Here is a 23,343-nt window from a genome sequence, read left to right as displayed (position 1 = left end):
CTTGTTATCTTTACCTGGACCAGCAGGAATACCAGTAGCACCAGGATGTCACCAGAGAAGTCATCCTGTCTTTAGCCTCTTAGACACATTAGTTTCATTATCTCAACACCTTGACTCATATCAGGCTTAGGTGCCAGTCACCATCTACCACTCCAACAGAGCTATCAGACGAACACAAATGAAAGTGCCCATGTTCCTGACCCCAGTGGCTTCCTCTGCACTCCCCACTCCTCCTGCTACAAGCAGAAGAAAGATCTGCTCCACACAATCAGGACAGCTGTCACATGCTCTTCAGACAATACTAGGAAATGAGGACAAGGCCCAACATGACCAGCTGATGGCCCAGCCATGAGGCAGCCCTCGGTAAGAACACATCTCCTTTGTGAGTCTTGTATAGCACCCACCAGCAGTCAATAGCAAAACCATACAGAAGTAACAGGAAATTATCTGTAGTCTCAGGTCTCAAACAACTGATTCAGGTAGGCAGAAAGAGGAGGAAGCATAAAAGCATGCCTCCCAGGAAGAAGGTTCCTCAAAATAGCTAGCCATAGATACAGACTACGAAGGATACCTGGACTTTTCCCATATTTTGAAGTGTCCTACTCAAGGGTGACTTTGTTCAGCATGAATGAAGGCCATGCACTTCTTTGTTTTGCTAGGATGAACCGTACTGTTCCTTGTCATTACGAGCATGACCCTGACGTTCCCTGTTTATAGCAGGAAAAAGGAAAACATAGTTCAGGGTATGCAGGAACTCTGCATTGAGAATTCCTGCTCAAAATGTGACCCAAAACACAGCAAGGAAATTGAAAAGTGTTTACTCATTTCTTCTTAAAAGAAGAGTTAATCTTCAATAAATTTCTGTGCCCTTAGCTGTCTTTCTACAGAAGCCAAACAGAGCAGAGAGCATTTCTAAATTGGACCATGTCCTTTATCTATTTCCCAAGAATGGAACTGGCAGAATGATGGATGGATAGGCCAAGATATTCCCCTGGCACTCTCCTCTATTAGTTCTCAGAAATCAAAATCATTTTATTCCTAAGAGTTCTTCCAAGAATAAATTTGGAGAAGAAATTCTTTCCCATCAGACTTGAAGAAAACTGAAAAGCCCAGAGTCCAAAGTTTGCTTTCTGTTTGCTTTCAACAGCAAAATTCACAGCTCCATCTACCAGCAATTGGCAGAAAAGGTGGCAAACAGCTGGGACACTAACCGTGGGGAAAACACTAGAAACTTTATGGACCTGGCAAGGCAGTTAGGGCACAGGAGATAGAAAGGCAGAGCTAGGAAAGCAACAATTCCAAAAACAGGATTGTCACCTGGCCTTTGCCTGATTCCCACGCCTTTTATTTAAGCAGCCTTATATCTCTGCGTCTCTTATTATTCTTTCCTCATCTTTCGTTGCCCTCAGCTCTTATTTGTTATTTTTCCTATTTTCCATACAACCTGCTCCTCACATTCACCTGCTACCTCCCTGAAGTGGAATGTCATGATGACATTATCACACTGAAAGTAAATACAAGTAAGAAATGTGGTGGCGGTGTTCGTGTTTTTGTAAGCCTATAAACAAGATTCCATAAGTTTATTACATAAATAGGAGCAAAGACTCTCTAATCATAAAATCATCATAACAGAGCTGATCTCACTAGAACATGGAACCTTACTAAATAGAAAATCTATTCATTTGTGGAATGAAATTAATGCCATCAAGATTTACTACATTAAACCATACTGCTAATGTAAGGAAAGGTATAATTGAACTACATTTTGAATAATAAATTAATAACTAAAAATATATTTGGTAAACATACAACCTACGCAGAATGAATGCAAAAGATTCACAGCACCCTCTACTGATAAGTGGTCATAAAGCCAAGAATTTTTTCCTGGCTCATAATTCATTTTTGTGAGAACACATAGGCTAGTTGAACTATCGTGCAACACTGGAAGTATTTCAGTACAACTACACAAAACTGGAAAAAATCTCCCTTCTCCCTCTCTGGTTATTGTTTGATGGGTTGTATGTATATATTCCTTATACTGCTGACAGTTTAGCTCAAGCAACTGAAATATAACCTAGCCTAAGACAAACCCTTTGTTAAGGATTAGGTGGCCTGAATCTGAATGCCTCTTAAGGTAAGCTCATTACAAAGGCACGCTGCAAAATTATAATGGATTCCCGAGCCAATAAAGTTGTTTTGCAGGGCTTGGCTAAATTTTACTTTAACCTGTATATAGGAGAAAGTTAAATTAGGGTAGGCAATCTTGTAAGCAAGGTCACAACAGTCACAGTAGCAAACAGCTTCCCTCTTGAGCTCAAAAGAAGAAAGGTCCCATCACATTCTTAGGCAGCTGTCTGGGTTACTACAAAGTGCAACAATATACAACATAAATATCCACAGCTGTAATAATGTAGCTGAAAACTATTTGTAATACTCACTGAAACTCCGTTCTTAAGGCAAACAGCTCTGGCTGTGAACTCAAGTGAAGCTCAGAGGTTGCACATCTAACAATTACTTCCAAGGCATTAGTCTCAGGTGCATTCAAAATACTTCATTGAACTGATACTCAAGTAATCTGGTTGTACAAGAACCAGTTAGCACTAACAACATCATGGGAACTCCAAAAGCCCTAACTTTATGTCCTTTCAAAAAGGTCAATTTGTGGTAGAAACACTGCTGCCTGAAGTGACACTGAAGTACAGGATCAATAGCAGTCCACACCCAATAGCACCTCCATTACTCAATCACATTTCTGAGGTCCTTCTACCACCATTACACCTCAGCAGTTTTACTTCTCACCTAAAATGCCTTCCCTGCCACGTCATGTCATTGTCATAATTAAACCTAACCACGCAGACCTCTTGCTACATGTTCACTCACCACTCACTTGGCCTCCACTGCAGAACCATCAGCACAAACCAGACCAGATCACCGTGTAACGGGGCTCTGGGACAAACCCACTGGCTGTGGAAACGGCCTTTTTAAGTAGATGATGACTTACAGCTACCAGCTGTACCATTAAATAGCAAGACTTGAAAACTAAAAAGCAACCTAAATTATTCAACAAAATTGAAATTTGCAAAAGTGAGAGCAGCATTAAGACTGAATGATTATATGACAAACCCAATCAGAGCAAACAGGGTAAAACTGAAGAGGCAATCTTCACTTATTTTGGTAAGAAATTACCAGTCTCAAAGAGAATAAAGTTAATTCTGAATGCATAATTTAACTTCCCTTAATGGCTACTGCTAAGGGGAGTACAAACTAAAGATGATACCTCTTCTAAATCTGTTCATGTTTATATACTGTTGTATACACTTATACAACAGGATTTAGGGAGTTTTGTAGGCATCTGTTTAACAATAATACCACTCCTAACAATAATAAGGTAGCATGCTCAAGCTTACAGAATGCAAAAGCTGGATGCACTGACTTACAGGCCCCTATTTTGGAATGGACTACAAAATGAGCAGCAGAACACTTTACGTTCATTAAGTGAGATACTACAGAGAAAAGCCTTGCAGAGCATGTTATCAGAGGCACTGCAGGCATTATGAATGCTACAAGTCATGCGTGCTTCTTTATGTCGCTGTTGTAGGAATGGGATCCACTTGGTTCACACTTGCTTCTCTCTATTCATATATATATATGTTTAATCTTAATAACAAGCAGATACACTGATAATTTGTAAGCCTATTGCATCCCAGAGTAAAGAGAAATGTAATAACAACATTAGAAAACAAGGAGCATGGACCAGTTAACCTGGGGGATGCCTTTTGAGAAGATGCAGCTTTACTGAAATTAATGCCTTAAAAGCACCTACTGCCCCATCATCTCCAGTTTTCTAAATCGTTTTCCTGAGCTATCTGCCTGAAAGGTGGGGGAGGGAGGGGAAGTAACCCTCAAAACCACAGGGCTTCTGCAGCTCCCAATACTGAGCAGGATGCTGCTGCCATCATGTGGCTCTCCTTGCTCCTTTTTAAAACAGTAAAAGGGGTGGAAAAAAAAACAAACACAGGAAAGGAGTTTTAAGTGGCCATGATAACAAGTGTTCCCTCCTGAACCTAGCAACCCAGAAGGAGAATGCTGCTGAGTTGGTAAGAATATTTTACTTTTCTAAGGAAAATCAGTGGCTTGTACGGAGTTCAAACATGACCAGTTTCAGCCTGCACACACTCTCATATACATTCAGGAAGCGTTACACTTAAGCTACCTGGCTCATCTAAAATCACCAACTCTGAGAAGCTAAAAAAATATTTCCTTAATCCATAACAGAAGTGCTCGGTTGCAGAACAGCACAACCTGCCCAGCAGCCTTCAGAATTCTTCTTCAAAATGAAGTCAGCAGCTATTGCTAGAGCAGAAAGGAGTCTTGGTGACTTTGGTTACCTTGCTGAGAAATATAAAAAATGATGTTTCAGAAGCACAGTATTTTCTCATTCTAAAATGGAACTTTGAAATGCTAAAAGTAAAAAAATAAAAATGGTTATAAGTCTACTTCCTCCTATGAGGTTTATTCCTCACAAGTTTAGAGAATTTTCCAGTGGTGAAAATACTGAAGTATTAACGGATTTACACAGGAGACATGCAGTACTGTTAAGGCATTCAGATAGATACCTTCATATAGTATAATGGACACCAGCAGCTTATTCATGGATGTGAACGTAAATCAACGAAGTTAACTCGCTGATTTGAAGTTCTCTTTTGCCCAGGGCCAGAAACACTAGCAGTCCAGGGCACCTAATATCTATACTGGCAAGTAACTTCTATCGTGGTTTTTTTTTAGTACTTGCTAGACACCATTTTGCTGCAATTAGTTCTTTTTAACCTATTGGCCTGTCTGATACTGAAAAAGCCCTATTCTCAAAATGAAGATTAAAAAACCTCCACAAATGAGGCAGTTGTTTTTTCTTAATGGAGTTCTCTACCTATATAGCACAAGCATTTTAAAATCAAACCATAATAAAGCTTCTGAGAAGCTTGGGTTTAGAATCAGTGCCTCACCTAAATAGTGAAGCATTTAGAGGGCTGACTGCACATACAGAACATGCAAAGTGCAAGATATACATTGGTATAGATGAACAATATATAATAATAAAACACACACAAATTCAATTATATAGATTGAATGAAATTATGTGATTTTATTGTATATTATAGTCATTATATGTGTAAATAACAAAACTAATTATGAAGAAAGTGGGAGAAGACGAACTCAATCTTTTAATTATTTTTTAAAAAAGGTAAGCAGCAAGGTAGTTTTATATATATGCAAGAGATTTTGTGTGAAAGCTCAGATGTCAAGGCAGGAAGGAGAAACTGCACCTAACATAAAAATGCTTTTTTCTCAGAACTGGTCAAGTTGAATCATTTTGCTCCAGTTCTCAAATGTTCTCAGTTGTGCGCCATAAATCCCTTTCTGTGGCCTTACATATTTATTTTAAACTCTAATTTGTATTACATGTATACAGCACGTCAGCCTTCTAATGCTGACTGTTGCCAGACACAAAGTGATTAACTGCAACAAGAGGTCCACCACGTGAACCTACCGAAGTATTTCAATGAATCAAATACTTCAGCATCAAAAAGTTGAATTGCTCTCAGCAAATATTTGGATTGCTCTAAATAGACACCAGCTCTACTAACATCAAAATCAATGCTGGTGTATAACGGCAAAATCTTGCACAAGGTTGAGAGTTTCAGTATTGTTTTCTTCTCAGGAGTTTAATACAGGAAAGAAGGAAACGGGCTCAACTGGTATACTCATTAACTGCATTATTTAGAAATAAAATTTAGAAGTGTTTCTGAAAAGAAATATAAATGGCCAAATGCTTCTACAGCTTGTGAGGACACAACTCCAGTTGACTTTACGAAAGCAAATACTTCACTTGAGAGACAAAACTGGCTTTTCTCAGAAAGTAACTCTTTATTCTACTTTAGAAAAAAATTCCAGAAGAACATCTTCCCTTGGAGCTACTCAGATTTGTTTTTCAACATAGCAAGCGCTGTCAGGTTGGTATGGAAATACCCACATCAGGATTTTGTGTGGACCACATTCTGTATTTTTCAAAGTGTAGTTAGTCACAGCACAACTGTTTCTGCACACATATCCAAAAAAAATCTTGGTGCTTAATGGAAACAAATGTAAAGATACACAGCAAAATGCTCAGACACCAACAGATACTAGCCAGTAACCACCATGATCCTACACTGGTATGTTCTTCAGTGATATGTAATAATCTCATATCACTGTACACATTTCATTGCAGGGGAGTTGGACTAGATGACCTTTAAAGGTCCCTTCCAACTCAAAGGATTCTGGATTCTGTGATTCGATCATCTGAGTTTTACAGTGCCATCATGCTATCATGCCTGTGATCTGCTTCAGGCAGTATCACAGAAGCTTTACATAGTTCCTTTATAGATACTCCCAATCAGAAATTTATTTCAAATGACAAATCAGAATGAACAAATAATCTGGATGTATAAGCATTAGGCCATTTCAAGAGATTTGTGTGAGTATAACTATTTAACAACATTATACTTAATAACACTATATCATGATATATACATATATCACACAGTAAAAATTGAGATTATATTTTTGGTAGGAGCAAAACTAAACAGAAATTATTAAAATAGTACAATGTATCATATTAGTGCCCTCACATTTAAAGTAAGCTTACTTTTTACTATCTTTGCAACCTAAGTTAAGGAACCAGATAACGACAAGGTCTCGAATTCCACCACTGAATTATAAAATGAACACCTCACCTATTAATCATTAGAAAGAGTACTCGAATATTCAAATTGTGTAGGCTACAGATTCAAGCAGTGTATTATTTTAGCACTTGATACTCGGGAGAAGAGACGGCAGTAGCTTACGTGAGTTGAACAGTTTTTCATAGCTGTAAAACCAGGAAGGATAACATGCCTATTGATCAACCTCTGGCATCCAAGTAATTCAGAAAGATAGAATTCTAAGAGCACAGTATTTCAAACACACATTGAGGAAAGCTACATTACTGACACATTTTTCTTAATATGGATATGTACAAAACACACTGGAGTTTGTTTGACCTTCTGAAGAAGATCTCCAGTATGCGAGGACAGAGAACAGTTGTCAAACATTTGAAAAACAGATTAGCCTGGTATAGCAAGTATGCATAGAGTATGCAATTGCATTATAATTCATGCGTCAGCATTGATATATATCTTATGACACTACTGACTTCTGTACTGGAGACATATGCTATTGATGCAGAAATTATTAATGCTATTACTATGATGACTGTAATTTTAGGGGGTTATATTTTCACACATGCTTATGAGCCACTTTACAGGTAATTCCTAGATAACATGATAACCAATATTTTTCTGACTGCTTATCAAAACTGATTCAGCTGTTTAATTACAAGAGACATTCAAGGCAGTTAACAATATTCCTTTGAAACATCTTCTCTCTGTCACACAGAAGACAAAAAGGATGCTCTGAAATGACACCTCCTAACTGGTAATACATTTACTAAATCCAACTTGTTCCTAATAGCCCCCAAAATGGGTATAAACCTCTAAAAATCGTTTAACTTGGATATCTTTTTCACTTCATGTTTTAAAGGATATTACTGCAAGTTTTACTTTGTATTACCAGTTCAATGGGAAGAAAACTTTAACTGGTGATTATAACTGCTCTATACAGGTAAGGTTTCAAACCTTGCAAAAATTTAGTCAAAAGACAGAGTAATTATGCAAAAAGGGAGTTCGTGCTTATACCATGCACCAGTTTTACACAAATGTGAACTTCCTTGTCCTCCTTTACCTTCCCAGAATCCAACCACACCTAAGCCACTTGGCACAGAAATATGAAGGATTCACTGTAAGGGAAACAAAGGTTGCTAAAGAACATAACATAATGGGGTAGAAGAAGGTTTTTCAAATTTCTAAGTCCAAAACAGATCCAAATGGCCTTTCTGTAAGTAGTTTCTAATATAATTCATGAACTTAGAATACAGTTTGCACTTTCTCTCTTGTCAAAGCCTGTCACAAAGCAATTTATGGCTAGAGGAGAAGTTGGCAAGGTAATAGGAGCATCAAATTTAGAGGCAATTATCTCTGCAGGGAATCTATTCCAGTGACTGCTGGCAAGAGGTGCTTCTGGCAAGACAACAGTCAGAAGTGGGGTCAGGGTAATTACATGGACAGTAATTGGGGAATTGATTAGCTGCCGGCCAATGTTTAAATAACTTACCAAACTCAGTAACAAGAGTCACCTGCCAAAGTGAGTTTTAAGATGGAAAAAACATATCTTTGTGTGTCTGTGTGCGCGCGCACATGTGCACAATCGTTACAATGTGAAGACCACCTTTAAATTTAACTAACTTTTAAAATGCTTTAAAACCTGGATTGGTGAGAGAATTTGGTGAGACACAAATAGGAAACTAATTTGAAACAATTCTAATTCCAAAGAGATCATTTTAGAAGTGACTAAGAAGGGTTTATCCATGTTTAAGAAGCTCTGAAAGTTTCCAGAACAAGGACTGACAGTACAGGTAATGTCTTTTATTAGTCCAACTACTGCAGTATCTAGTGGAATATACATTAACTATGATACGCTGGAGAATACTCTAAAGACCATATCAATACAGAGTAAAGCCAAAAGGAAGTGATGATAGCTAGTATTTGAAATCAGCCAATCCCCTCTAACAATATTGTTTCCAATGTCAGGGAGGCTCTGCAGAAAGCAAGCTTTAATCCTTCAAACTCAGACATCTGCTTTCTGTGGCATATTTTAATCCATTTTTATTCTTTCAGGTTGTCCACCTAGCCTTTACAAGCCAAGAAAGGGCAGGAAGTACACAAAAGTAAAGAACAAAAAACACATAACACCAAACCAGTTCTGTGAGAAAGAGGTAACGTTTAGACTTTGCATTATTTGTGATAAATGGATTTCAGAACCCATGCCAAGAGGATCAGATTAAAATGGTCACAGGCCACAGAAATATTACTTTGATTTCAATTCCTAATAATTGCTGTTGTGAAATGCCAGATTGGTTAAGGCTTTACTACTGGAGCAGACAATAGGGGGATTCAATAGACAGAAATAGCGAGTTACAATTTGAATTTAAGATTGTTAATCATTAGTTAGTCTGCCCCAAGGCTTTATTTAATGGCTTCTTTCAAGTAATATTTAAATACTTCATAGACTTAAACACTTTATCCGGATTTGCTTGACTTATTCAAAAGGTATTTACCTTTGGCCAATTCACATGCCACTTAAATTATCCTCGACAGACCAGTTCATACTCCCTAGTAAAAAACCACTTTCCTAACTGCACTGCTACCCAAAAAGTGCCACAGTTCAAAGTGCGCTGGCACCTCTGATCTCTTGCTTCTCCCAACAGCCCCAGAGCCAGGGACCTCTTGCCACCACCTAGCTTGGGCCAACATCCCCAGTTCTCCTCCAAGAGGAGCATCAGGGCACAGTCCAGTACCCACACCTAGGCTTCACTGGCTCAACTCAGTTTTATGTTTTTGCTTTAGGAGAAGCTTGATCTAAATGCTAGAGACAGAGCATGATGGGTGAAAAATACTTTAAAAGCTTATACGCTTCTACTGCAGATCTATGTTATCTATTTTCTCCATAAGCTTCTGAAATCTGGGCTCACGGAGATCAAAACTTTACTTCTGCTATTCAGTGAGGATGCAACCCTCTTATATCTAGGCATTAACTTTCTCCCACATCCTTTGACTCATAAAATTGAACTTGGATAGCTTGCATACACAAATCTTTTTATACTCACGTAAAAGCACTTTCAAAGTTATTGTCTTGTCTTTAGTTAACTTTCTGATGGGTCTGGAGATAAGCTAAGGATATGTCAGAGTTATTTTTCATGTCTATTTTCAACTGCCCTTTCATAACAGCAGCATCTCCTGTTGTTACAGACCTCATGCACAACACAACGAACATTGTGACAGACAAGCACGTGGGGTATGTAAGTTATACCAGGAAGTCCTCATATCCTTCATAATGACAGCTCAAGACATGACTTGCAACTGATTTGAGGAATGTGTATTATCACTTTAACTTACCAAACACCTCCATCAGAGGAGGGCGTACCTTTGAGTGAGTAATTTCTCTGGAGAGCTCTCCACAGAGACATACAGAAGAGACTGTAACTGAAGCAAGCACTGATTATGCCTTGTGCTTTGTTTTATTCTATGCATTTGCCTTTTTCTTCTATAACAAAAACACCTTTACCTGAGAACTGTGACTATTTGGCTTGCTTTTAACTATGGACAGGAAACTAACCTGATGTTAAGTGCTGTGCATGCCTGCTGGTGGAGGTAGGAGGGAACGGAGGAGAGATGCCTCATTCCTGAAGTGTTTTTAAGGAAGATAATAAGATTTGTTGGTGGTTTTTTTTTTTTTTAATAGGCTATAGACATTCAGTATCATTTAAATACAAGCTTACTTGATGGTGAACAACTGAAGAGAAAATGAAACTCCTTTCCTTCCCATGCTACCCTTCAGCCTATGCACTGCTGCTAGGAACTGCCAGTTGAACAGCTGTCATTAATCTCTCTGATCTAATGATATTACAAACTGCTCTTGCAAAACACAGCTTTGGGCATGCTTCACGTTTCCTGGTCTTCCTTCCTTGTTTTTCATGTGAATTTCTGCATTGTACTTTCCTTTATTACTGTTCTGTTCTTGGAAAAGCTTGTGTTCTGCATTTGTTCCTATACAAAAATGGTAAAACAGTGGGAAGAAGCTGATCTTTGCTACTTTGTTCTGTTACTATACTCCAAGATTTCCAGCAACAGTTAAATTTACTAACAACATTTAACAGACTCCTTAATATATAATTCACATTTCTAGAGGTCTGCAAACCGCAAACTAAAGAACTACATTTAATGTAGTACAGCAAGACATAGACGCCACATAAGTATCTACCAAGGACAACTTTAGAAGGATTGCTTATTTGGGAAGGAAGATTGTCCTTTTTTGACAAAAACAGGTTAACTGAAAGCTGTCAGGAGACCTGAAACTATTTATGCATTTAGGACAAATTCAGTTCATAGTTACAAGAAGGGGCTGGGAAGGGGAGGCCATTATTCTATGCTAGGTAGAGGGGGGAAAAAAGTTGCAGGACTTACATAACCCCTAAACAAGATGTATGATTGAAACTAGACAATACCATGGGTTGTTTTCCCATTTTGCTGAAGATACAAAACATTTCTATTATGGATGAACTCATATTTTTTTTCTTCATCCTCTGAAAATCAAGAGTATTATTCTCGTGTATCTCATAACAGCATTTTATCTATAATGCTAGCACATTCTTAACATATTCCTGAAGCTTTCAAAAGTCTCCACTGAAGGACAAACACTTTAAGAACAAATTTATTATTAATACAATGAACTCTCTCATCTCCTCGCTGTTACAAATGCTCTTAACAATACAAAAAGCATATAACTCAATAAAAATACTTTCAAATAGTTAAAATTCTTTTTACAAACATGCATAACGACATATCGCATCAGACAGCAGAAACCACAATAGCAAGCCCAGGATTTGTGCAATCACTCTGAAAAGACCTTTAAAAAAATTGTTCAGATACCTTTTTCAGAGTGCCAAATTTTCATTAGACATTTCATGAAATTTGAAAGGCTCTGCTGCTTGAATTCAGAGGAAATGGTGCCAATGGCTGATACTGATAGGACCCAGCAGGTAAGGGAAATGAGTAAAACAATAAGGTTGAGAGAATATCTGGTAACAGTCTCACTTACTTTGTTTTATTCACAAATCTCATTTATATTGCCACACTTGACTTCGGCTATTCCCGGAAAGTAATGGAAATCACACAGGCTAGTTCTGCTTTTCATTTTCACTTTTCCACATCAATATTCTTACAAAGCAGACACTGTTCTAGTACAGAATAAAAATGCATACTTTGACATCTTTAGAATAGGTTAACACATTCATTCTCCAGTGCTCCTCCCTCACACACATCTTTCAAAGCTACGGTCTGCATCATAGCTTCCAGCAATGAAAACTCAGTTTCTAAAAATAAGGCTTTACTTACTGAGCATTTGAAATGCAATCACAGTTTGATAGTTGATGTCGAAAATTTCCTTCCTTCTGACAGCCAGCCTTTAAATAACAGGACCTAATTTCCCCTTTAAAAAAAAAAAGGTAGAAGAAGTCAGTTACATGATACGATCATTTGTTTTGCAAACAGAAATTTATCAAAAAATATTAGGCACATTTATAAATATAAATATAGTTTTCAGTTTGCATACTAGGTTTATCTTAAAGTTCAGAAAGCAAATTAACATTCAAACAACTGAAAGCTTTACAGAAAACAAGACAAATTACAGTGAAATTTTGACCTCTTTTTCCGTAACTAAGCACAAGAATCCAGGATAGCAAAGGGAAACCAAATCAAAATAGCATCCATAGAAGCATATTAATTAGAGGACTACACAGTCATTTAAATGCTTGCAAGGTAAATGGAAAGACCATCTATAAATATAAGCTCACTGTAGAACCAATTTTTTCTTTCTGTTCAGGAAAGGGAGGTCAAAAGGTATAAAAAAATGAAAAATTCTGCTAAAACCAAAGCCGCCGCACTCTCCTTTTGCACAATAGGAAGAAGCGAAGAGTCCCTGTTAAACTCAAGCCTGAGGCCATGCTATTCTGCGCCTCTTAGCCCTGCTGCACACAAGGAACCATAGGGCTGTGAGCAAGGCTGGGAGGAATCAGCAGAAAAACAAAACAACACTGGGATCAGGATCCCAGCTGCCATGAATACTCATTCATACTGGTTTCGAAGGCAGTTTTAAGGAAAAATGTGGTGGCTGCAATTCAAAGGTGTTGGCCAGGACCTCACAGGGCTCCACGCAAAGTTCAAACAAACCACCATTACGCATGTTACAGCTTCAATCTCCAGTAATAGCTGTGGAGCAATTCTGCTTCAAGCACAGGCTTAAAATCACTTCACTAGTTTACTCACTTGAAAAAGGTGGCAGATCAGGACTCACAACAAAACAAACCACAATGTCACCAGAGAGTTCAGCCTGAGCCACACCTACTCAAACTCAGCTGGAAAAGACAACAGTGAAGAGGAGGAAGGTTTTGCCCACTCCTCCCAGCACAAAGGCTGCGTGCCTGCACTTCTTGAGGATGACATTTGGAAGATAAACTTCTTGTATGTATGGCACTGTACAAACTTCAGGTCTGTGCTGTTGCATTTTGAACACTCTAGATATTGCTGCTCTGATACTGTGTCTACTGATATGACTAAGCCATTTTCTTTCATGCACACAGAAAACATTCCTCTTAGGAAGTCTAAAATTTTCTGCGCAAATTTCTTCACACATTGCATTGGAAACTCACCGTTTTCATCTATGAACACATGCATTGCATCCACGGACAGCTCATCTTGTACAGACGCCTCAGGTCCACTTATTACTTGCAAGACAGAACTGTCCTGCTGAGAAGTTACTCGGTAGATTATCTGCCTTTGCCTGTTGCCCTGGTAACTTGACACAAAAATGTTTCAAAACTACTATGAGGAACTTTTTTCTTGTTCTCAATAAAACAGAAAGAAAGAGAGGTTAATTAAAAGTTTATGTCATTTCTACTCAATGAAACAAAACAGATTACATCATATCTTTGAAGTACAAAATTGTAAAGTAAACTGGCCTTACAGTGCTGTAAATTTGGCAGACTCTGGTAGCACCGGACTAGTACTAGCACGATCTTGGCTTTGTACATCTGATCTTTCCTGCTTAGGAAGTTGCTCACGGTGCTTTTCTGTTCCCATCACTTCTTCTTTTCTCTCTGTCATCTGGCTATCTGGAAAACAGGGCAGTGAAGTAGAGCCACTCTCCACAGATGACTGTCAAGAGTGTTGTTCATTACAACTGCACAAGAATACCTAAAAGAAAAGCTAAAACACAACAGCAAACGCTAGTTTTATGAAAAACATTAACATGACAAACATAATATTGTTTAAACAACTTACATAGAATTTTGGATGAGAAGATATTCTGACCTGACAAGGCTAAGTGAATGCATTGTTTCACGAACAGACTGTACGATACAAAGAACAAACAAGAGAGAATTTCTCCTTTCCTTCTCCTCTTTATCCAGAGGAAGCAATCTTCCCTAACCCATAGCAGTAAGAATCTGCCTTCTTGAGGGCCATAACTTGTTCCCCAGTTATGTATACCGACAGCAGAAAAGCAGCCACACTGTCTCATGCCTCTTCTACAAAAAGAAGACAAGCATCTTCAAAGGAATTAAAGCTGTTGCACTGAAAACTACATAGCTACTCAACTTCTCTTCCTTACCAGTCGCACTCCTGATGCAGTACAGAGAAAAACAAGATAAACTATTTCACAGTAGCTTTCCCTATGTTTGGAAAATACTCAACTATAGATTTTAAAATACACGCAATGGATTTGTCCTGTTTCTACTACACTGAATATGCCAATTTACATCACCCCTTTCAATTTATATCATTTATATATATATATCATTTATTTCTATATATATATAAATTTTTGAGTGATAGTCTCTTTTAGTTACTTATGCTCACACTGAACAGCAAAACATTTTGCAATTCCACTGTAGGATTTTAAAGTGCAACAGATATTGGTTTCATCACCACTATAAGTTGTCACACAACTAAATGTTTTTTTAAAAAAAATGTTGCACTGCTAGAGATGCTGCAGAGTGATGCAGTGTGTCCTGTAGCTTCTTTGCCTCTTTACACTTAGCAAGGCATATAGATATGTACTTACCCAGACTTCTTGCAATATCTGCTGCTTAAGCACCTAAGAAATGTAATCACCAAGAAAAAAACCCACAGAAATTCTATTTCTAAACTGCATTTCTTGCCAAAACAATTACCATCCCAACCTGCAAGAATCACCAATCAAGAAACATTGTTATCGTAGCTAAGATGATCTAAGGATAAAATAGGTTCAAGGTTTCCAGATAGAAGAGTACTGTCTTCTACTAGGCCAACAGTTACCACTGAATAGAGCAGGCAGGCTTTTGGATGCACAGACCTTTCTGATAACCTGTCTGTGATTTTTTCCAGCCATATCAGCTGCTCTAGCAACATCTTCCTTCTATAAACCTACCTGCCTTCAAGAATTAGGACATCTCCACACCAGTTTCAATTCACACAACATAACCTTTGAGAGTCTTAAAGCCTCAGACACCTGTACAAACTCCTCAGCCTCACTGCACAACTGTAGAATCCCTTCTCTCTGCAGATATTGCCTAGTCATTTATTTTTTAATCAAGAAAAATAAAATCCAGAAGAATAAGAACAACTTTAACTGTACCACCACACTTTGACCCTAGCAGGTCTCAGCCCTTAGTGTGAAGCACAACAGCCAGTACCAAATGTGAAGAACCTCACTAGGGCCACAGACTGTGACCACAAGTCTAACCACAGGATTTTGGCTTCTTGTGCAGTACAGTGAGCATAAGCCTGGTTTAGGGAAAAGCTTTCTGTCTTTTATACAGGCAGACAAACTTCAATGGGTCTTCCAGACCTACTTTCTCTTATTAAAAATAAAACCAAACACGTTGGTAGGTTTTTTTTTTCTTTCCTATTTAAAGATTTTTAACATTGTCTTAAGCAGAAACCATGTCTTATTTAACAGTGAATTACTGAAGCATCCTCTAAATCATGCGACTATCAGAAGCCATAGACACCCTGTCAAAATCAACTTCCCAAAGGTTTGGGCTGTTCAATACATTAGTAACTGATAGAGATCAGAAATTGTGGCTTTAAAATCTAATTGGTCTCACTTTGCCCAAAACTGGCTGTAGGGTTGAAACAAAAAGATTTTTTAATTTGGTTATCTAGTGGTTTCAGAAAGTGCCTCCCTTCCCTGTTCTAAACCACAAGCCTTTCAGACTTTTTTTCCTGCAGTAGTTAAGAGTCATAATAATAAAAACATAAATAGTACTGCTTCTTACAGACTTTATACGCCAATCAGTCAACACCTCAGTAATGAGTACTTCCAGCACTGGACAGATAGGCCCTATGGGTTTGTGAGTAGTTTTCAAGAGCACTCATTCCTTCCAAGTGACTTACACCTTCAGAAATTAAGCAGAGATAGGGGTGTCTAGACGAGGAGTGTCCTGCCAGGGTGCATAACAAGTTCCACATCACCAAAATGCTCCCTGCTTGGAAACTTCCCTGGCAAAGTTTAACATTAAGCTACCAGGAGAAACACTCACCGTGACCAAAGAAGAGTAAAAGCATAACACACGGCACAGCTGCACCTCACTGTGGCTTTTGGCAAGACATGGAGCCAACAGCACTGCTCCACAGCTCTGGTGTACTTGTAGCTGGGCCAGTAAAAGCCTCAGGAAAAGGCTTGGGTTCAGCAAACAACTTGGCCACAGATCTGGAAGCTACATGCCGCATCTCAAGTACCAAGATCCATAGCTGTGCTACTGTGTGCAGTTCTGGGTGCCACAGTACAAAGAGAACACAGAACTACTAGAGAGTGTCCAAAGAAGGGTTACAAAGACAGTGAAAGGTCTGGAGGGCAGGACGCATTGAGGAGTCCCCTGAGTGTGTTCAGCCCAGAGCAGAGGAGCTGAGGGGAAGCCTCATGGCGGCTGCAGCTCCTCACAGGGAGCAGAGGGGCAGCGCTGAGCTCTGCTCTCTGTGACAGCGACAGGGCCCAAGAGAACGGCATGGAGCTGTGTCAGGGGAGGGGCAGCTGGGGGTTAGGGACAGGTTCTGCACCACAGGGCGGCAGGCATCGAATGGGCTGCCCAGGGCAGTGGGCACAGCCCTGGGTGCAGGAGCTCAGGGAGTGTTTGGACATCACTCTCATAGAGTTTGGATTTTGGGTGGTGCTGTGTGGAACCAGGAGTTGGGCTCCATGATCCTTCTGGGTCACTTCCAACTCAGGATATTCCATTATTCTATAGCTACGCCGTGCCTGGAGAAGGTATAAAAGACTCCTGCATGAACACCTAGGTGTAGGTCTGTATGATTGTTTTATATCTTGGTTGAGCATAACATACATCCTGGTAAAATCCTTACCAAGACCACTGGGAAGAATCTGACAGCAGCTTTACAGTTTAAAGGGAACAGCCTCTGTAAAAATAGTAATCAAAATACAACAACAGTTTAAATTTGAACTCTCAGCTTTAACATCGCCTCAGATTTTATTAGGTAATTTGAATGAAATTTCCTTGTTTGTAAATTTTCTCCAACATAGTTTCATTGTTTTGTGCCCTTTCTCCTGTCTCCCAGATGTTTTTCCCTTGTCTTTTACATGCATATCCCTATCCCAATCTCCACAACTCCATCTTGCAAGTTATAATGCCACTGTTGTTGTAATTTCAAACACCATCTGTTTTGAAATCTGGTCAAGCAGAATTAAGCTCATTAAGCCTGAGCCTCTTCTGTTCTTTAATTGCTGCTGCAGAATCTACTTCTTCCCACAACACTAAGCTCCAAAATACAAAGTTTCACTTTGAACTGTATTTGTTGCCTGCTTAGTTGCAGAAATAACTAACTTCAAGTCACTCTATGCTCTTGTCAGTACTCAGCATGAAATAATAGCTCTCTGATAATGATATCTCCCCTTCATATCTGTGGATAACATATTATAAAGACTGAAATCAGACAATTTAATTGACATTCCCAAACCTTCCTTCATCCTTTCTGCTTTAGTAGAACCTCGTACATGTCCAACCTGCTAGTTTTACATTTTTGTTGCCCTTTACTATGTTTTAATAAAAAAAAATTTTAAAAAGTAGGTTTGTTACTTATATACATCAGCTATATTATATACTTTATATGCAGCCTAAAACAATTCCTCTTTACTCCGAGCAGCCCAAGCAAGCCAAAATGAATCCATGAATGAAGCTTAAGTACTTTGTTCACAATCCACATCTGTCTACTATGCTAGAAATATATTTTAAAAAACACACACACACACACACACACAAAAAAAAAACACAATAGTAAAGCTGATCACCCTCAAACAACAGCAGTGCTCAGGAAATCTGATGCAGTCCATGAATTACTATAAAGGTTCACCACAGGCAGTGAAGAAACACATGGGATTATCCATTAGTCAGGATTACCACACTAATCCTGAAGCAGTAGGAAAAGCTATTGGTACTTGCTGTGCCTGTTACAGGGCAGGGAAATTTAAGCACAGAAGTGACTTGCTCAAAATAATCACCTAGGCCAGTAACAGAGCTGGGAATAAAACCATGGTTTTTGAGGTCTCAGGTAAGTAAACTAATCATTAAAGCTAACAATGTCAGAACGTCAACCTCCAAAATAACCTTACAATTTCTTTACAGGAGTCAGCCTTGCCCTTGAACACAGTAGCACCACTTAAAAAGTCTGAATTTTTTAGGTCGCAGCCTATGAAGCCCGTTTACAGACTAAGCATCAGATTGAACAAAGTGAATTCTGCACCTCCCCAGCCTCCATCCAAAGGGGCTTGGCACGCCAGGTGCCTCCTGCCCGCTCCCCTGCCCCAGTCTCATATTGCAGCTGCTGCTGGGACCGGTGGCTCGATGCAGAAGATCCCCCCGCCCCACGATTACATGGCAGGCTGTAGCTCTCTTTCTTCCATTTGGGGGGGAAAAAAAGAGTCTCTAAAAATATCCACTTAAGTACAACTTAGCTTTTTATAGGAGCAGTGTAATTGCTAGGGATCCACAAGAACTCACTCAAGGTTGTGGTTTCTGCACTGACCAGGATGATGAGTGCCTTTTCTAAAAGGAGCCTGAAAAACATCTCAATTCAGACCACACAGTACCACTTCAGGCTCTTCCATGCTGGCTCCCACCACTCCCACAGCTGGCTTTGTCCTCTGGCGATAACACTGTCTGTTCCATCTTCCAAGTCACTTGCGGCAGAGGGGACGTGGGCCCTTATCCTGCACAGATCAGACGTGCAACTGCTCTTCCTCTGCTCCCAGCATGGCAGAAGGACCCAAAGGAGACCCATAAACCCAGCTTTACCTATGCAACTCAAAGGACACAGAAAATTGGCAGTTGCCTTTCCATAGGCTTTCATTATGAAGGCGGTGAAAAATTGGCTCAGAACTGAAAGGACAGTGGCCCAAAAGTCAATTTTAGCAACAGTGTCAGTGGTACTTTCACACGACATAGAAGAGATGCAATTTCAACAGAACTGCTCTTAAAAGCTAGCTTTTTACTTCCTGTATTTGACACATTAAATCTGGCATCCTTGCTAGTGTTAAGCAAGGCATTTATTTTCTTATGCTGTGTTTTACTGAGCTGTCTACTGGCAAAGGGCTCGCTGGATGAAGACGATGCATTTTCTGTTTCCATACAATTCACAAGTGTGTGGAGGGTGCACACATCAAACAAAGAACCATCTACGACATTCACTCACTCTCTTTCAAGACTGTTCTGATTCACAAGTTTTCCTGCCTTCTCCAAATTATGCAAAACATCAGCTTTCTTCCATGCAGCTCTGAATACACAGCTTTCCAGGAACTTGCCAAGTTTCTCACATTTCCCAGTGAACACATTTTGTGTGGAGCATTTCATGCTCCCTTGGACTAGACATCTGTTATTACCTTCTGCCAATTAAGTGGTTTGCAAGGTCAAAAGAATAAAGAAATAAAAAGACAAACAACCTCCTCCCTCAAAACAACGGGTGCGTAGCTTTGCCTTGCTCTATATTGCTTCCCCTTTATTATATTTTTTTTTGAACAACCACTTTAAAGCAGGAATAAATGTTTATTCAGATCTGCTCTAAAATGCTCTTTTGTTAAAAGCACATTTGTAATTGCAAGGCTGTAAACAAATTAGAGGCTTTCTCATTCCTAAAATCAAATCTTACTGTGGGGAAGCTGCCAGTAATGACAGTAATTTATTTTAGCAAAGAGCACATTCTGACTAGGCAAGAAAATAAATAAAGCCTACTTGCTCTTAACAGCAACTGCCTTTGAACTACTAGCTTAAAAAGTTCAGGCTGAGTAGCCTTTTTCCCACAGCACCAACACGAGGTCTGCAGATACCGCACAGTGATGAAAGCCACTGCTTTTCACAGTCCCACTCCCCTACCCAAGAGGACATTTGCTGGGCCCATAACAGCTCAGGACGCCCCGCAAACATGCAGGGCAGCTTACCTGTGTATGGGTTAGCTCCAGTGTCTGACAAATACATAGACTTAAGGAAATGGAAAAGTAGGGAATTCACATCTGGCCACTTCAAATATCAGACTGGTTTGAAGAAAGGTATCGACTCCTCATGTTTCCCAACAACTTTGGATTTGAATAAGAAGAATTGAGTTTGCAAGATCTGAAGTCTAGTAACCATATATGCATTAATAAAGTTTGTTTTGTGTATCATCACAGAATGTATGGATAACCTGATATATTCTGATTAGACATCGCTTTCCTTTACAGAGGCAGTCGTTCCCTTTCATATTACTCAAGGTATTCATCTGAAAGTCATTTGCTTTTACAAAGCTGGCATGTTGTGAAATCACTTGTGTGATTTCCATATACTGAAAGTTTCTTCGGGGGGAGCGAGGCAGAGGAAAACAGATGTCCAAGAGCCAGTCTATGGAGAAGGATGCTGTTCTGACATGGATAGAAGCTGCACTGCTGAGCATCGGTAAGTTTCCCAAGTTCAATGCAAAACAGGCATTTGTTTGCTTCCTCTTAGCCTATCTTAGAACAACCTATTACAGCATCTAAGGTTTACAGAACATTGTGGAAGAAAATATAGGCTGTCTCATTTTACTTTGGCCCAGATCTTCCAAACCAGGAAATTGCAGATTACTTGGCAAGTACCCCAACACTCCACGCAGCTCCTCTGCACCTCATCTTGCATCCTCACAAAACAAGCCTTCTAGTTTTCTTTGCACAGCTGCTAAATACATTACAAATAATGCTCCTTCCTAACAGAAAAGGGTCAGAGTTTGGTGACAGCAAGGAAAATGTTGGATAAAACCAGGTATTTCTATGTTAGAATTCTAAATTGGATTGCATACAGGTTTTAAAATGAGCTGACTGAGGCTTTTTTTCCCCTTTCTTTTTAAACATTACTCTTCTTAATAAATGGAAAATTGTGTGGCAAGATACTATTTTCCATTTAAAATATGTGGGGTTTTCAACGAACCTCACTGACAGACTTTCTTCCATAAGCACAAACATTTTAGTCTTCAGCAACCAAATATCAAAACTCTTACCTATTGAGAAACACATTGGGAATGTGATTGTTTAACTATGAAGCAACAGATATCTGTAGAGGAAGCTGAGGAACACATGCACACATGTCAGTTAGCTAGAAGTTGAGCCACCACTAGTGATAATTCCAGCTTTCTACATACTCACAGATGCACACAGATGACTCTTCAACATGTACCTTGTAATAGAAGGTACAACACTTCAACTATACACAATTTTTTAAGAATTCTTTTTGATATTTCTCCAATTCAGGTCTGCCACATGAAAGGTATTCTAGCACAGAACATTAGATACATACTAAACACCTACTGAGGTTAGCATTAGCTTTTTCAAAAGGTGTCTTTAAGAAAACGTAAATATTCAAGAAATTGCAGCTGATACTATTACACTTTCATGAAATCACCCTGTTCCAACCAAGCCCAGCCTTCCACTGGTAAATAACAAAACCAGTTCTCCTCTCTGTGTTCACTCTACTGCAGTTCTCAGGCCAAGTTGCAATAAACAATGTAACTAATCTCAACTTTCTTATTCCAAAAGTTGTAAATCATGCATCATACCTCCAGTGGGGACGTTTTCTTTCGTAGCCTCCATTTTGACAGTAGACTGATTAGACGCTTTCATCTTTGAGGTATTAATGGATTCCAGGAGGGAGACAAACTCTAGAAAATTAGACTCATTGGGCACCTGTCCTTCTTTAGCTTCTAGATCAGATTTAGAAGTTGGTAAAGTCTTCTCTTTGTCAGACGCCTCCACAAAATTCTTACTTAAAAGCACATCTGTCCCACTGTCTACGCTCAGCACCCGCATGTGCCTCTTTTCATGAGCAGTTCTACAAGATTGAGGATCTAGGCTCTGTAGTTCTTCTTTTGAACTCAAACCCATGTTTTGGACAGCTTCAGAAGTATTCTTCTGATTTGGATCTGAACAAGTGTTAGTTTCCAAAGGAGCATTTACAGGATTGCTGTGTTCCTTTACTGCATCACCAGATTCATAGCCAGAGCAGTGGTTGGATGACAGATCTGTCCTCAACATTTCTGGAGTTCTTTCACTTTCAGTAACTTCTAGACAGTCATTAGCTTTGCTGTCATCAGACAAATCAAAAGTTATAACAGGAATTCTGAGCTGCTCATTAGTCTGCTGACTTTGCCAATCTGCTGTGACTATACCAGACTCAAGAGCTGAGCTCGTTCTCTCAGTACCCAGGGCCCTCAGATGGACAGAGCCCGCAAGGTCACTGAGGGTGCTGTTTGGTGCGCTGCTCATCGTGATGACAATTTTAATAGGCTCACACAGTTGGTCTCCTGGAAGAGAGTTGTCAACAATTGCAACAGCAGTCTCACTATCTGAGCAGTCAAGGTCTTCATTGGTACTATCAGCACTGCAAGAACTTTCCACAAGCTCAGGATCTTTGGTTGCAAAAGCACTGCACTGTGGGCAGTTACTGGTAAAACTTGCCTGCAGTGAGCCATCTGGCAATTTCTCTCTTTTGTGACTTCTTGGATTACTCAAATGGTCTGAAATAACTGAATTTTCACTGTCCCATGGTTCCAAAGAAACTCCAGTCCTTAAAATATCACCTTGGGATGAAGAAATATTAGATAAATTTTTAGCTACATCTTTGTCCATGAGAATAGCTTGCGATCCACGTTGTTCATTCTCTCTGCTTTGATTTATTCCAGCTCCAGAAAGTGTTCCCACAGCAGATGGTTTTGTCACTATTGCTGATGTTGTAGAACCTGAAGCAGAGGCTGAGGAAACTGGTAATACATCCGCTTTGATACCAGGTGAGGTAGATGAAACTGGTGGTACAGCCTGGTCTTCTAATACTGTAACCCCTAATAAACGACATAACATGAGTTAGGTTTCACAAACAAGAACACTATGTACCTCGATAATACAATCTTTAACATTTTCTGACTGTAGACTTCTTTTCAGTTTTTGCTAGCTAAAGGGCTTTAAGATGTTACCTGAACACTGGCTTCCTCCTTTAATGCATTACAGAGCTTCCCAAGAGCATGGGAGGAAAGCTCCTTCATTTCCCTATATTAAAAAATAGGGAAAGCTACTTGCCAAAAGGCTGTGGTCTGACAGCTGAGAAAACTT

The 23,343-nt window shown here is 39.3% G+C and overlaps 1 protein-coding gene across 6 annotated transcripts in view; it reads right to left on the bottom strand.

Annotated features, from left to right (window-relative positions):
- PCNX2 (pecanex homolog 2) overlaps positions 1-23,343 on the bottom strand; it is a 153,428-nt gene that overhangs the window by 118,913 nt on the left and 11,172 nt on the right. For all 6 annotated transcript variants that reach the window (XR_002436788.1, XR_002436787.1, XM_021391449.1 and 3 more), the window contains exons 5-8: positions 21,798-23,075; positions 13,714-13,861; positions 13,400-13,545; positions 12,087-12,180 (exon numbers count right to left, since the gene is read on the bottom strand). Coding sequence is in view for 4 of the 6 variants with exons in the window: in XM_021391449.1 (XP_021247124.1) it covers positions 12,087-12,180; positions 13,400-13,545; positions 13,714-13,861; positions 21,798-23,075 (1,666 nt within the window). In the remaining 2 variants the exon portion in view is untranslated. The remainder of the gene's footprint in view (positions 1-12,086; positions 12,181-13,399; positions 13,546-13,713; positions 13,862-21,797; positions 23,076-23,343) is intronic.

Source organism: Numida meleagris, chromosome 3 (assembly GCF_002078875.1).
Source record: "Numida meleagris isolate 19003 breed g44 Domestic line chromosome 3, NumMel1.0, whole genome shotgun sequence".
Classification (NCBI taxonomy): Eukaryota; Metazoa; Chordata; class Aves; order Galliformes; family Numididae; genus Numida; species Numida meleagris.
The sequence above is the reverse complement of the archived record's forward strand: the minus strand, read 5'-3'. Positions and strand labels throughout refer to the sequence as shown.